A 15,647-nucleotide genomic window follows, 5' to 3' on the forward strand; every position below is an offset into this window, starting at 1 on the left:
TGATGAGCACAACTTCCAACTGGCTGTTTACTGATCACAAGTTATTTCTGAGGACCATCTTAGAACAGAGGATCCCAGATAGGAACAGGGAATAGCAGCAGGGGAACTATTGTTTAAAACTCACCAATTTTGTCTTTTAACCACTAGAATCACCACAGCCAAAAGAAAAGAGTATGTTTTGTTTTGAAATGCAATATACCATCAGTGCAGCCCATTTTCCGTTCTTGAACCCTTGGAACTTCCTCACAAAAAGTGCTAAACATCCTAGCCGGTGTAGCTCAGTGGTTGAGCATCGACCTAGGAACTAAGAAGTCACCGGTTTGATTCCTGGTGAAAGCATATGCCTGGGTGCAGGCTCAATCTCCTGTGAGGAGTGTGCAGGAGGCAGCAGATCAATGATGTTTCTCTCTCATCAATGTTTCTATCTCTCTATCTCTCTCCCTTCCTCTATCTCTAAAATTCAGTAAAAACGTATTTTTTTTGGTGTTTTTTTAAAGGCCAAACACAAGTGAGAGTTGATCTCACATCTAGACACAAAGCATTTCGGGCTACGCTTTACATCACAGCAATTATTACGAGTCCCTCCACATATCAACATGAGCACTCCCCCAAATCAAACAACAGTAGGAAAGTTTGCTGCAACCTGAACACGCACCCCAGGGCTCAGTGCCACTGGCAGTGTCAAAGGAAGATTACGCAATAAAACTTAGGAAAACAGCCAAAACAGTAAACCAGGCCTCTGATCATTAGCTCACAAAATACAGCACAGCCTCGCAGCGAGCTTTCACTCAGGCAGCTCTGCCCTCTGAGCAGGACTGCAGGTGTCCGACTGCCGGTGACAGAGGTGGCAAAAACAGCAAATTTTACTTACTTAACTTTCTAACAACTTTTTCATTTCAATAAATTTATTTTGATTGGTTGGATTGTTTAAGAGGAAGAGAAGAACCTGTTCATGTTTTTCAACCTATGGGTGAAAAAAATAGTAGCATTTAATTTCTCAAAGTGTTAAAAGGATAATGTCACTTAAAGAAAACTTTACCCACTTGTTTCTGTAATTCTGAGCAGCAGCAATTCATCCTGTTCGTCTTTTCTAAAAGCAAATGCAAAAAGTCATTAGGTCACATACATGCAATATAAATAACAAAAATCCTCTAGTCTGAACATATGCCCCTCCCCAGTCATGGGTTCCAACTACAAAAGACTTGATCAATTAACCTTTTGTTTGGGTTTCCATGCTATCTCTACTGTGTCCAGGGGTTTTACCAAACGAATGCCCACGTCTCCAAGGTTTTAGGTCTTCTGCCTCTCATATGGGATGTCTCTTTTTGGCTGAGGGCAGGCCTGCCAAATCATCATCTTATGAAATATCATAAGATCCAATCTAAAAAATGTGGGTGTTTTTCACTTTCACCAGGATCAAAAGTTAACTGGAAGTAACTTTGAATGCCCGACATTTCTAACGTTCTTGGCATCGGTTCCAGGGACAATGCTGCTGAGCCTGATCTAAGGACAGTCTGGACTGCACGGCCTGCTTCCATCCAGGGGGTCCGCGAGGCGGCGTCAGGACCTGGAGCCCTGCCACTGGGCTCACAGAGGAGGAGGAGGGGAATGTGACAGCGATTCTTCATTACACTTACATTTGTTATTACACTTGGAAAAAATACCTTTATTTAGAGCATTTTGCTTTTTAGATGTGATGTCTCTTGCCAGACCATACATCACCAGCTTATCAGTTAGACTGACAGCGCCGTTCTCAGAGCTTTTCTCAACTGACACGGTATGAACATTCTTAGTGATTCCTTTTACAGAAAGCGTTACATTCTGATTCAACATGAAGTTTTTTAGTAGCTCTATTACTAATTGAGAACAGCTTCCATTCAATTCCATTAGTCCTGGAAAAAAAATTACATATTAGAGTTAATCTTCAAGTCCCTTTAAAAAGGTAGTATTTAGATAAATTATCTAAGGATAATAAGGAAAAGCCTCACTGATTTTAGTTAGGTTTATGTATGCTTTGATGTACTACTGCTATTTGCTGCATTAAAAAAAATAAAACTTAGGTACTCGTTGATCCCTGTTGTGTGTCAAGCACTAATCTAGGTCTGGAGGGCCCAAACAGACAAATAGTTGCCTTCCTGGACATATATTCATGTGGGAGAAAAAACAGTAACAGTTTCCCAACTCTCTGAGTCAAAACCAAAGCAGACTCTGAGGCAATCAGTATGTTCTTATCTGCAGGTACCTCCAGGTAAAGAAATCGGGAGTAAGTAAAAGTCTACTGTAATACTTCAGCACACTTCATACAAATTCCAAGAGAAGAGTTGAAAATATGCAGATAATACTATACGCAGTGTCATCTGAATGTCTCTAAAGACAGAGGGTGACACAGCAGGAAGACCCCCCACAAGAGCGGTCAGGTGACCCACGTTCATCCTGGCCCTGCCACTTCCTAGTTTTGCAAACTGGGACAAAACAACCTTTAAACCTGGGCACTATGAAACCATCTGTGAAACAAAGATGGACCACTGAAAGAATGAAACTGTGAGAATGAAAGAATAAAAGATAGATTTCTTTGTAAACTCTGCTTGATATTTAGAAATCTTGGCAGTTACTTGAAATACCTATTTGATTCAGACTAGAGCTTTAGAACAAACAGGAAAAAGCAACAACCCAGAGGCACCCAAATTGGAAAGTGACTTATCTACCTTCGAACGAACATTTAATAATTTGGAAAGGAAGTTCCAGGTGGTTGGCGGAGATCGGCTGCACTCTGCAAAGGGGCAGAGTTTCCACGTTTCCATAGTCCGCATAGATCACTTTCACCTCGGCCTCCGACACCCCCAGAACAATAGCGCGGTACCAGAGATCATCACCTGAAAACATAATGGAATTTTTCAAACATGAGAGATAATTAAAATTCATCTTACATGTACCTTTTATCAGCTTCTGGAGAATGGAATACACCCAATTATTAGAGTAAAGTAAGGGATTCTGAAAACAAGGGATCCCGATGACTGAGGAGGAGATCTAGCCAACAAGGTGGGGTGGGGGAGAAATCAAAGAAACAAGGGTGGGTGGTGTTGAAACAACTCCCAGCATGATGGTGAAGGGAAAATTCCAGGATGATGGCTCAGGTCTGGAGGGCAAGCAGTCTAGAAAGGAGTGGTTCAGAAGTTTAAAGATGCCTCTAATACAATAAAAGTTGATAAAAGTACATTAAGTGTTCACTGAATTTACACTAATGCAGAGAACTGGAGGTAATTATGAAAGTATACAGAACACCAGTAACAACAAAAAGCACTACAAAATAGAAATCTAATTATAGTACACCACATGGCTAGCCTATGAATAGTGTTTATACAACACTACTAAAGTAATAAAGAATATTTAACCTAACCAAAAATTATCACTTACTGTTTCTCAAACTTAATTCATTCCAGAAGGCTATTTGAGAAGCGATTTGTTCGAAAACCGAATTGTTTTTTCCCCGTTAGAAATAATGTAAATTTAATAAATCTATTCCAGACCCCCAAATGATTCCGTTTTAACTTTTCTTATATACATGTCTAATGTAGTTTAATTGATAAATACCTATTGATCCACCATATAGACTCGCAGTGGTTCTCAACTTTCCTAATGCCACGACCCTTTAATACAGTTCCTCATGTTGTGGTGACCCCCAACCATAAAATTATTTTCGTTGCTACTTCATAACTGTAATTTTGCTACTGTTATGAATCGTCATGTAAATATCTGATATACAGGATGTATTTTCATTGTTCTCGACCCACAAGTTGAGAACCGCTGATATAGAGTATTATTATCTAGAGCTGGTTATCTAGAAGTACTGACAGATTTGTAAATCTCTACCTATACCCTTGCCTAAGTATAACTGTGGTTATGGAACAGAAAAGCTGAATAACCCCAATATTTGAATTAAACCCATGACCTTTAATTTTTCTACCTAATCAAGTGAAATGTGCATCTTAAGTAACAAGATCCAGATCATCTCATGTGAAAGAGAACAGAAAAGTATCTTCCCTAGAAGAATCTTACTTGTGTATTTGGCGCAGCACGCATCTCCCGCTCTCGGTCTATAGGATGACTGCCTCGTCTGAGCATTGCAATATACTAACAATTCAGTTGTCAATACATACAGTTTTTCCTGATCTTCTAAAATATATAAAAACAATCTTTTGTGAAAAAATTTTCAATACTATTATTAAATATAGTATACAAAACAATGTTAAATCTAATAACCCCAAAAAACCTCTGTGTGTATTAAAATATACATTTATTTTTTTTTATTTTTTTAAAATATATTTTTATTGATTTTTTACAGAGAGGAAGGGAGAGAGAGATAGAGAGTTAGAAACATCGATGAGAGAGAAACATCGACCAGCTGCCTCCTGCACACCCCCCACTGGGGACATGCCTGCAACCCAGGTACATGCCCTTGACCGGAATCGAACCTGGGACCCTTCAGTCCGCAGGCCGACGCTCTATCCACTGAGCCAAACCGGTTTCGGCATACATTTATTTTTAAAAAATAAATAAAACCCTATTGGTCATCTTGTGCTGAAGGGATGCAGTACTGGGAGGGGGCAAGAAGGAAGCCTGTGGAGACTAATGTCTTGCTTGGGGTTGCTATACTAGGGTGTTCACACTTATGAAAAATGATTAAGCTGTATTTTTACAATTGTTTGCTGTGCTTTGCAGTAAGTGTGTTATACAGGCACACCTGGTTCTATAGTGCTTCAGATATTTGTTTTTTACAAATTGAAGGTAAGACCCTCCACCAGCAAAGAGCTTACAACTTGCTAAAGGCTCAGATGACAGCACTTTTTTAGCAATGAAGTGTTTTTCAATTAAGAAATATACATTTTCTTTTTAGAAATAAAGCTATTGAATACTTAATAGACTACAGTAGAGTGTAAATATTTTTATATGCATTGGGAAGCAAAATTCATGCAATTTGCTTTAGGGCAATATTTGCTTAATTGCAGTGGTCTGGAGTTGAACTGCATCATTTCTGAGGTATGCTTCCAGTTAATAAAAGAAATACTTCCAATTTGTCATACTACTAGTATATGTTATCAGGATTGAATAATCCTAAACCCTTGCTTTCTAGTCTACAGATTAAGGATAATTATTTGTAAAATTAGAGATAAATTTAAGCAGTTATTGGTATTATCACAATTCTAGGTCTGACAATTTGAAACAAAGGTTGATTTTCTTCAGCCTTTAAATACCTGCAAATTATTTTGAATAGCCACCACCCAACTTGCACTAACTCACATTCTACACTACAAGGATACACTCAAACAACACTGACAAGAAGCCTTAATTGTAAACTTCCATGAAACAAAAAAGGAAAATTAAAAATACTTATACGCTACTCTTCTTCATGATTAGGTCCAGTTTAAACCGTTCTCTACGTTTCTAAAGATATACTAACACTATGATTATAAATAGAATACAAAGTACTCTTTGAATATAAAAAGTTTTGTTTCAAATTCTCTTAAATGGCCCTGGCCGGTGTGGTTCAATGGTTAGAGTGTCAGCCTGCTGACCAAAGGGTCACAGGTTTGATGACCTCAGTTGCAGGTTCAATCCTAGGCCCCAGTTGGGGCACAAGCAAGAGGCAACCAATCGATGTGTCTCTCTCACACAATGTTTCTGTTTCTCTCTCTTCCACTCTAAAAAAATCAATGGAAAAAATATCCTCGGGTGAGAATTAAAAAAAAAATTTCTCTTACACGCTGTTGAAGATTAACTTGGTAAATACAACTGAACACAATGCATTTAAACAAGAAGTTATACAGTAATCAAGACATTGTTTTGTTATAAAAAGCTGTAGATTATTAAGACTAGGTTGAACAGGTGCTGAATGCAGGGCATTCTATTTATGTCCACACTGGTGTTTTTATTCGTGAATCTGCCTGAAGTGTTAATAAGATCAATTCTTCCGTAAAACCTTGAGACAAAGTTTTTACCCTCCTCCTTCTCCCCATTCCCTAATGACTTCAGATAAGCACTTTAATTTTACAGTTAAAAAGGTTAGCATAAATGGGTCTCAAATTTTAATTTCTTACCCGGCATGTCATTTGGCAGAGCATAAAATAAGTTTGGGTTTATGATTTCTAATATGCTGGCTTGTAAAGTTTTATCAACTGGCAATTCTATTGTCCTCCACTGCTGAGCTAAAGAGACGGCTGAAAACATACCAAACAAAGGTCTCCATGAAACAGGTCCAATTCAGTATTCTTTCCTAGTAATGTGTTTATTCACTCAGTTTTTTTTCATCAACATTCCCAAATTCCCAAAATAATATCTGTATTTTTACAAAACAATCTATTCAATTTGAGGGATTTTGTGGGTGTTAGAAAAAAATTAAAAAATCCAATCTGTAATGAGAATCTTTGAACCACTGCACTCCTGTAGTATTGTGTTTCTGTAATACATTTCCATTTCTGTAGTAAATTTAGTATCATTCTTAAAATGTATTCAAACATTAAGGGATACACAAATGTATGATGCAAGTTTACCTGATAAGTAACTACATTAAAAATGAGTACAGTGTTTGTTGAATAAAACCATCATGTTTCAATAAATTAATATTAAATTAACTTCAACTAGAGGCCCAATGCATGAAATTGATGCAAGAGTAGGCCTTCCTTCCCCCGGCTGCCGGCACAGCTTCCCTCGTAGCCCCGGCTTCGTCTGGAAGGTCGTCTGGAAGGATGTCCAGAAGGACATCTGGTCTAATTAGCATATTATGCTTTTATTATTATAGATAGCCTATTATTAATCTATCTCCACAAAGCATATTTCTACAGAAAAATTGTATCCTTCAGAATAGAAAATTATTCACAGCCTTTGAAAACAAAGGATAACACAAATTTAAATAACAAACAAATGGCTTAAAAATGTTACCTTGATGCCCTGGGGTTTCAATCTGAAGATCATGCTTATTGACAGGTCTGTTTGTTGTAAAGTCTTTTTGTGGTGAACTGGCTTTTACAACCAGATGTTCCTCAATGAGAATATCACTAATTATTCTGGGATAACAAGTGGAGAGATCGGTGAGCTCAAGTCCCACTCCATCTTCAGAGATTTCAACCACTCGGGCTTGGAGTTTTATCCCTGCAACGCACATCTGAAATTTTGCTATGGCTTCCTTAGTCCAGTGTTTGTTTCTAGGCTGTATATCTGGCAAATATATGCAGAACAGCATTAAGAAGAATTCTGTGCCCATGCTGTATTTTTTTTCTTTATTAAAGTATTACATATGTGTCCTTATCCCCCATTGCACCCCCAGCCCCCCACTCACGCCCTCACCCCGCCTGGAGTCTGGGTCCATTGGTTAGGCTTACTAGTATATACCACGCTGTATTTTTGCTTCAGGTCAGCAATGTTGAATATCTTTTTCCAATACTCAATTCTGTATCTACACCCTGCATATCTGATTTACCAATAATGCATTTGCAAATTTACTGCTCAGGATATTTTCCTTACTTTCCTCCTAATGTGTCTTTACCTGGCATTTTCCCAATAGGCAGAAATAGAATTGTTATTTCTTAACTTTTTAAAAAATATTTTTTTGTTGATTTCAGAGAGGAAGGGAGAGGGGGAGAGAGAGAGAGAAAAACATCAATGATGAGAGAGAATCATTGATCGGCTGCCTCTGGCACACCCCACACTGGGGATCAAGCCCACAACCCAGGCATATGCCCTTGACCAGAATCGAACCTGGGACCCTTCAGTCCTCGGGCCGACTCTCTATCTATCCACTGAACCAAACCAGCTAGGGCTATTATTTCTTTTAGAAGCCATTTTTATGTTCTGTTACACACAATGATGAGTGACCAGTTATACTGGTAATAAAATTTTAAAAAGATGTCAACCACATAATTCACCTTTGTGAACAGTTTTTTAATATTTTAAAATATCATTTTAAACTACTGAGCCACAGATTTTTTTTCTTTGCTAATTTTGGCTTATACCCTATTCTTTCTTTTTCTTTTTTTAAAAAATATATTTTATTGATTTTTTTACAGAGAGGGAGGGAGAGAGATAGATAGTTAGAAACATTGATGGGAGAGAAACATCGACCAGCTGCCTCCTGCACATCTTCCACGGGGGATGTGCCCGCAACCCAGGTACATGCCCTTGACCGGAATCGAACCCGGGACCCTTCAGTCCGCAGGCCGACGCTCTATCCACTGAGCCAAACCGGATTTGGCAATTATACCCTATTCTTAACAGTGATTCTCAAACTTTAGTGTGCATCTGGATAACCTAGAAGGCTCGTTAAAACAGATTTAGGGGCCCCACCCAAGAGTTTGCAATTTAGTAGTAGGTCTTGAGTGGGGAATGAGAATCTGCATTTTTAAGTTCTCATGTTGCTGCATCTGGTTCGGGGCCACATATTAAGAAACACTGACATAAAACGTGGTAATTAAAAACAATAATCTGAAACATAGTACAAATTAAGTAGAAAGAAAACAAATAAGCAAAAGAACAAAAGAAAAGCATCTATGCTTCCAGACAGACCACTGTTACCATTTTGGTATCCAACCTTCCACAGTTTTCAGGGAAATACACACATGAACATATATACTCATATTTCTTTTTTAAATAAATTTTTTACAATAATAATAGCTATTATGGGGATTAACAGTGCCTAGGCACTGTTAAGTGCTTTTTATACTTTTATCTCTTTGAGGAAGGTACTGTTACTGTGCATGGGAGGAAATGAGAGCAGAGTTTAAACAGTTTGCTTGAGGTCTCACTGCTGGTAGGGAGCAGAGCTGGTCCTAGAGTCCCTCCTCCTAGTTATAATGCTATGCTGCATCTCCTTCTAACTGTTTTCTTCACTTAAATCATGAACAATTCTTCTATCAATGACACATTTAACCTCCTTTTAATGACTATGTAATAACAATCAGTAAAATAGGACCTCTGAGTGCCAGGCCCTGTTCTGAACATTCCTTTAATCCTCACAACAACCCCATGAACCAGACACTACCATTACCCACTGTATGGAGCATCATTTAACCCATCTTCTCTTATTATTTAGGTTGATTTGCTTTTATTAACAGCAGTGGAATGAGTTTCCTTGTAGGTGGACTTTGTAAAATTCCAGGATTAGTTCTTTGGGATAAATTATTGGAAGCAAAATATCTTCATGAGAAGACATCCATTTTCCTGCCCATCACAGTACAGAAAAGCAGCTGCTTCCCTACTCTGACATCGACAGACAGTCTGGCCAGTATCTTTAAAAATACATTTTGAAATTTTATATTATAAAGTAAGATCTTCTAACTTACACAAAATATTAAAATTATAGATATTAATACTTAGATGTTTATGCACTCTAAGTATTAGAAGACAGTAGAGAAAATTTCTTATTCTACATCATACCTACTAACCAACACTGTATCCCTTGAAATGGAAGTGTTAAAAATTCAGAAGGGATCATTTGGAGTTCATCTGCAGTAACTTCTCCAATGTTTCCATAATCCACAAAATGTACTTTAATGTTTCCATTTGGTACAATTTCCTTGACTAAAGCACGATACCAATTGCCATCACCTAGATTTAAGATAAAGTTTGTAACATGGAAGTTGTATCATGAAAAAGACATCATTTGTCTAGCAACTAATAAACCTGCTCTCTTCCACAGATGATGCCTTTAGCTTTCATTCACAGATTTCTACAAGAATACTCAAAATCAATTTTTAGAATACCTCCAAAATTTTTACAGCACCACACTTTTACATCTGATATAAGTTAAAGATTTCTTTTTTTTTAAAATATATTTTTATTGATTTTTTACAGAGAAGAAGGGAGAGGGATAGAGAGTTAGAAACATCGATGAGAGAGATCGATTAGCTGCCTCCTGCACGCCCCCCAGTGGGGATGTGCCCGCAACCAAGGTACATGCCCTTGACCGGAATCGAACCCGGGACCCTTCAGTCCACAGGCCGACGCTCTATCCACTGAGCCAAACCGGTTCGGCAAGTTAAAGATTTCATTCATCACCTATCCTTAAATTATCAGAATGTAAAGGTAAATGTAAGCATGTCTGTCAATCTGGAAGACTTAAAATACTCTCACTACTACTGACAGATTGTTTTAATTGTTACTTGGTAAAACAATATAAAAAGTGAATAGAAAAAGTCTTGCAATGAAATTAAGATATCTCATTAAATTTAACTTCAAAATAAGTAAGCACAGGGTGACCAGAAAAAAACAATAAATCTACAGTGGACAGGTTTTCCATTATCTAATTTATTTTAGTATTATCAGAAATTTTGGAAAGAAAAGCATTTAACCAAGTTTAAGTATGAAAGTATCATTTGGAAGTTCCTGGTCAAAGAGAGAAGAAGAAACATCTTAAGCATTCACTTAATGTCAAGTGTGAAAAATATTTGCTTAAACATCAGAAAGAAAATATACATCAAAAATAAGGGTTGATAAAACCCATATAATTTTATTAAAGAATGTCACCCCAATACAGTCAATAAAAATTTAAATTTAAAAAAAGGGGTTGAATGTCAAGAAACAAAAGGTTCTGGTAAAGTCAAGATTGCACCAACTGCAACTTACCTGAAAAAAAAGCACAACAAGGTTGCCCTACTTCTGCCTTAAAGTCATTAGACAACTTCTGCTGGCAAAGTTCTGCTAGTGATTTGTTCAAATCATTGAGTTTCTTTAAAGCTGAAAATACAATATACATGCAGCATTTAATATTTTTTAAAAAATGCAGAATATAGATTTTTCTTTAAAGCTAAAAAATGTTTTAATCATATAATCTCAGGTATATCCCCAAACAACTATTAAGTACACCAAATGCTTTTCCCTTTTCATTAAAAACTGGGCAAATTTGCCAATCAATGATTCTCTCTCATCACTGATGTTTCTCTCTCTCTCCCTCTCTTCCTCTCTGATATCAATAAAAATATATATAGGGTGTCCCAAAATTCACGCAAGATTTGAATTTTGCGTGAGCATTAACAACAAAAAAATAAAAACCTAATTTTACTTGGTTTATTGAATCAGATTCTAATATCTGTTGCCCTTTGATTTCAATCCCTTCAATTTGATAAGCATTACCAAGTACCAATTATGGCCCAGGAGCAGGGACTATGAAGACCACGGCTTTTCATATGTGCCAGCAAAGCCGTGGAGGCCATTTACCCGATGTGCTATTCTATACATAACCCTACACTGTATACTTTATGAATCAATAAAAAATTTACAATTTTTAATTATAAACCTGTGTTTTCTATCAAAATTACTTCCTGCGTGAATTTTGGGACACCCTATATATTAAAAAAATAAATAAAGAATAACTGGACAGATTTTAAGTCATTATTTAGTTAATCTTCCCGGTAAACCCCATGCCAATGATTTACTGAGCACAGTGACAAGACGAGGGCATTGTTATCAGTATACAGCAACAAGATGTTCGCTACAAAGGAAGCTCAGTGAGGGGTGCTCAGGAACTCTCTGTACCATCTTTTCAGCTTTTCTGTAAATCTCAATTATTCTACAATAGAAAGTGTATTAGAAAAAGAAGAGAGAAAACACTATGTAAACTGATATCCAAGATAGAATGAGAGAAGCAAACTGCAAAAATAATATACAGACAGTACTTTATCATTTATGCCTACATAAAAGGAATATGCTGTACTTCTGAAAAGGTATTCAGAAAATTGAGCCCTAGACAGTTTGGCTCAGTAAACAGGGCATCGGCCCGCAGACCAAAGGGTCCCGGGTTTGATTCCAGTCAAAGGCAGGTACCTTGGTTGCAGGCTCCTCCTGGCCCAGGCCCTGGTTGGAGCTCGTGCAGGAGGCAACCAATAGGTAGGTGTGCTTCTCTCATATCGATGTTTCTCTCAGTCTTTCCTTCTCTCTTCCATTCTCCCTAAAAATCAATGGAGAAATATCCTCGGGCCAGGATTAACAACAACAACAAAATAAAATTCAGAAGAGGAAATAGAAAACTTACTTTTCACTACATATTTTTAAAAAATGATTTTTAGAGAGAGAAAGGGAGAGAGGAGGGAGAGAGAAAACCCTTGATTAACAATGCACTTATTTATGCATTCACTGACTGGTTCAGTACTCTAACCGACTGAGCTACCTGCCAGGGCTCCACTAACACTCTTTTGTAACTTTTGGCGACTGCTGAACTAGAACACTTAAATTGACAACTGTCATATTCACTTTCAGCCTTCATTGACCCAAGCTGAAAATATACATACCTTTAAGACAGCGGTCACCAACCGGTGGTCCATGAGGTCCGAAAGGTTGGCAACCACTGCTCTAAGATATAGCTAGTAAGCTCATTCCTAGGAATATAATCAATGGAAACGCATGCACATGTGCACTAAATTTGAGAATATTCATAGCAACGTTATTTTATAGCTCAAATCTAGAAACATCCCAACATCCAACAGTATAAATAATAAACTGCAGTATATTCATACAGTAGAACACTATGCAGCAACAAAAAAGCAAGCCACAGTTACATGTAAAAATGATGGCCAGTTTTAAAAAACAATGTAAAGAAAACCAACACTAAAGAGTGCATATTGTATCATTCCATCTATATGAAGTTCAAAACCAGGAAAAAAAATCTATGCTAGTAGAAGGCAGGCTAGTATTTACTCTTGAAAGAGAGAAGTGGTTGTGATAGGAAGACATGAAGGAAACTTCTGGATTACTGGCAATAATTTATTACTTGGCCTAGATGTTGGTTATACAAGTGTTTTGACTTTGTGATAACTTATGTCACACTCTTATTTGTGCACTTATATATATGCTGTATTTCAATGAAACCAACAATTAAATTTAATTTTCAAAACTGAATTTAGGAGACATTTTGTGAAATCTAAACTGGTTTAAATATAAGGAGAGATATTGGAAATTGAAATAAAAGGCAACTATGTTTAACCATATCTTTCTTGGAGGTACAAATACCCACTTGGCCCTTCTTGGAAAGAGTACTTTTATCACTCAGTAAACTCATCTTGAGTTCTTATCTACACCAATGTATCTGTGAAAAAATATAAATGAGTCAACTTACCGTCCTCTTTAAGCACATGACAATAAAATTCTCCAGGACTATGTATCACACAGACCACAACATCTACTGTTTGGTCAACAGTAAGGGCAACCCATGTCCATGTCAATGGATTTAGTTTTGCTTCTACACCCAAGGGAGCTGTGAAAATAAATGAACATTTTAAAAAACCAAATGGTCTGAGAAATCTGCTTTGGAAGAACTGAATTTTCAATGATTCTCTTAGTGAATTCATAGGAAAGTTGACAGTATTACAATCAACCATTACTACCCTCAGTACATTTCACATTTCAAATTCATTCACATTTCTGACTGACCTTCAGCGGCCAGTGACCCATAAAACTTTCAACAAATATTCAGTTCCCAAACAACTCTTACATGTATTTAGACCAATGATTGATTTAAAAGACAACAAGTACTCAACATAATTCTTTAATATTTTACTGTATTGATTTTAGAGAGAGAAAGGAAGAGGGATAGAGTGCTAGAAACATCGATGAGAAACAACAATTGTCTGTCTGCCTCCCTGCACAACCCCTGGGGATCGAGCCTGCAACCCAGGCATGTGCCTTGACCAGGAATCCAACTGGTGACCTCTTAGTTCATGGTTACACACTCTGCCACTGAGCCACACCGGCTGGGCAACATAATTCTTTTTGAACATATGAAAACCTACATATTCACGAAACCATCTGAGCTCCAGCCTGAACATTGTCTGACTGACATTTTACTTACCATTGGCTTCTTTCATGAGCTTCTCTGTCACTATCCCCTTTTCCCGGGCAGCAAAGCCTGCATCTATGAGAACTTCAGTAACACTGATGTGAGGTGTCATGGATTTATCAATAAGCTCCACCAGGGAACTGTTCTCCAACTTGTCCACCACTTTCACCATGATCATTGTGTTCTGTACAGTCTTTTTCATCAGACAAATAGCTTCTGGAGTCCAAATTCCCAATGATGGCTTTACTCCTAACAAAGAATTTTTTTTAAAGGATGTTAAAGTATTTCTTACAGCAAGCACTTAGAAATTCAGCTTCAAATTTCCACAAAGGTGCACTTAAGTAATCTGTGACAAACACTGGAACCAAAAAGTTCCATCTGAGCAGAAAGATTTTCTAAACATACAAATGAAGGCAAAATTATAAAGAAAACGCCTGTAAAACCTTCTATAGTTCTATGTAAAAAAACAACACATAATTCCACTGATACGAAATGTCCAGAAAAGCAAATGTGTAAAGACAGAAAGCAGATTCCTGGTTGCCTGGGGAGCAAGGATTAACTATAAACGGGCACAAGAGATCTCATTTGGGTGATGGAAATGTTCTGAAGCAGGGGTACAGTGATAATTATACAACTTGGTAAATTTACTAAAAATCACTGAGTTGTATACCTAAAATAGTGAATTTTGTGGTATATGTAAATTATGTCTTAAGGTTGCTACGAAAATCATAAACAAAAGTATAGGCAATCCAGGAAAAAACACTGGTCCCTTACATCATATATGAAGCATTTACGGCAACCCCAACATAGTGCTTAGTTCATCTATATATATATAAAAGCCTAAGCGACTGAATGACCAGTTGACCGGTTGCTTTGATACGCACTGACCACCAGGGGGCAGATGCTCAGCTGACTGACCCATCCTGGTAGACCACCAGCCCGGCGGCAGACACCCCCTTCCTCAGTAGTCCTGCAGGTCCAATCTCCAGAGAACGGGCCAGGTACCAATGGACTGGCCCTGCCAGCACAATCCTGACAGTGCCACTGCTGGCCTCCTGGAAGTTGGCCTCGGGCACTGTGGCCACTTCCCCTCCCTAGATGCTCCGCAAGGAAGAAACGATATAAAAGCAGCCACCAGGTGGCTACCAACAACTGGTGGCAGCAGAACGGATCCGGATCCCAAGTCAGCAAGAGCATCCCACTGCCTGCCCAGAGGGCCCATCACGTTCCGGACCCTCCCCCACCCCCTCAGGATGGGTGCCAGACACAGAGCTCACGGTTGGCAAGCGCCACTGTGGTGGCACAAGTCTCTCCCAATGGGGACTGACTGGGCACAGCGGGGCTGGGATGAGCGGGAGCAGCAGGCAGGAGTGGCAGGCGGTGTTGGACTGCCAGTTTGGGCCCAATCCCCACAGGCCACCCCAAGGGACCCCACCCATGCACGAATTCATGCACCGGGCCTCTAGTAAAATATAAAAGCCATGTAACCTACAAAAAATAGTCTCACTGGTAATGAATTTAGCTCACCAAAATTGGCCAAGATGAACTAACACAGAAATACCTATTTGGTGCACCCAGATATGAAGGCATTGACTACCTCTGCATTTCGGACAGATGGGTACACTAGTTTAACGCCTTCTGGAGAACCACCACAAACAGGAAAGGAAGCACACCCACCAACACCTCCTAAGGACCTGTTAGCAATATACCTACACCTTGCAACCCATCTTAAGTAAATGATCTCAGACAGGTTGTAAAATATAGTTAAGTAGCATTCTTACAATTGGTTAGTAGTTAAATTAGGGTACATATACATGAAGGTGTAGAA

The 15,647-nt window shown here is 38.2% G+C and overlaps 1 protein-coding gene across 1 annotated transcript in view; it reads right to left on the reverse strand.

The window, feature by feature from the left end:
- Positions 1 to 871: 871 nt before the first annotated feature.
- Positions 872 to 15,647, reverse strand: part of TDRD1 (tudor domain containing 1) — a 43,817-nt gene continuing 29,041 nt past the window's right edge. The window contains exons 15-24 of the mRNA XM_070433237.1: positions 13,832 to 14,068; positions 13,100 to 13,237; positions 10,615 to 10,725; positions 9,427 to 9,597; positions 6,937 to 7,212; positions 6,096 to 6,215; positions 4,057 to 4,173; positions 2,706 to 2,873; positions 1,044 to 1,090; positions 872 to 964 (exon numbers count right to left, since the gene is read on the reverse strand). Of these exons, the coding sequence (XP_070289338.1) occupies positions 872 to 964; positions 1,044 to 1,090; positions 2,706 to 2,873; positions 4,057 to 4,173; positions 6,096 to 6,215; positions 6,937 to 7,212; positions 9,427 to 9,597; positions 10,615 to 10,725; positions 13,100 to 13,237; positions 13,832 to 14,068 (1,478 nt within the window). The remainder of the gene's footprint in view (positions 965 to 1,043; positions 1,091 to 2,705; positions 2,874 to 4,056; positions 4,174 to 6,095; positions 6,216 to 6,936; positions 7,213 to 9,426; positions 9,598 to 10,614; positions 10,726 to 13,099; positions 13,238 to 13,831; positions 14,069 to 15,647) is intronic.

The sequence above is a fragment of the Myotis yumanensis genome, unplaced genomic scaffold (assembly GCF_028538775.1).
Source record: "Myotis yumanensis isolate MYYU_CA2020_CCGP unplaced genomic scaffold, mMyoYum1.0.hap1 SCAF_13, whole genome shotgun sequence".
NCBI lineage: Eukaryota > Metazoa > Chordata > Mammalia > Chiroptera > Vespertilionidae > Myotis > Myotis yumanensis.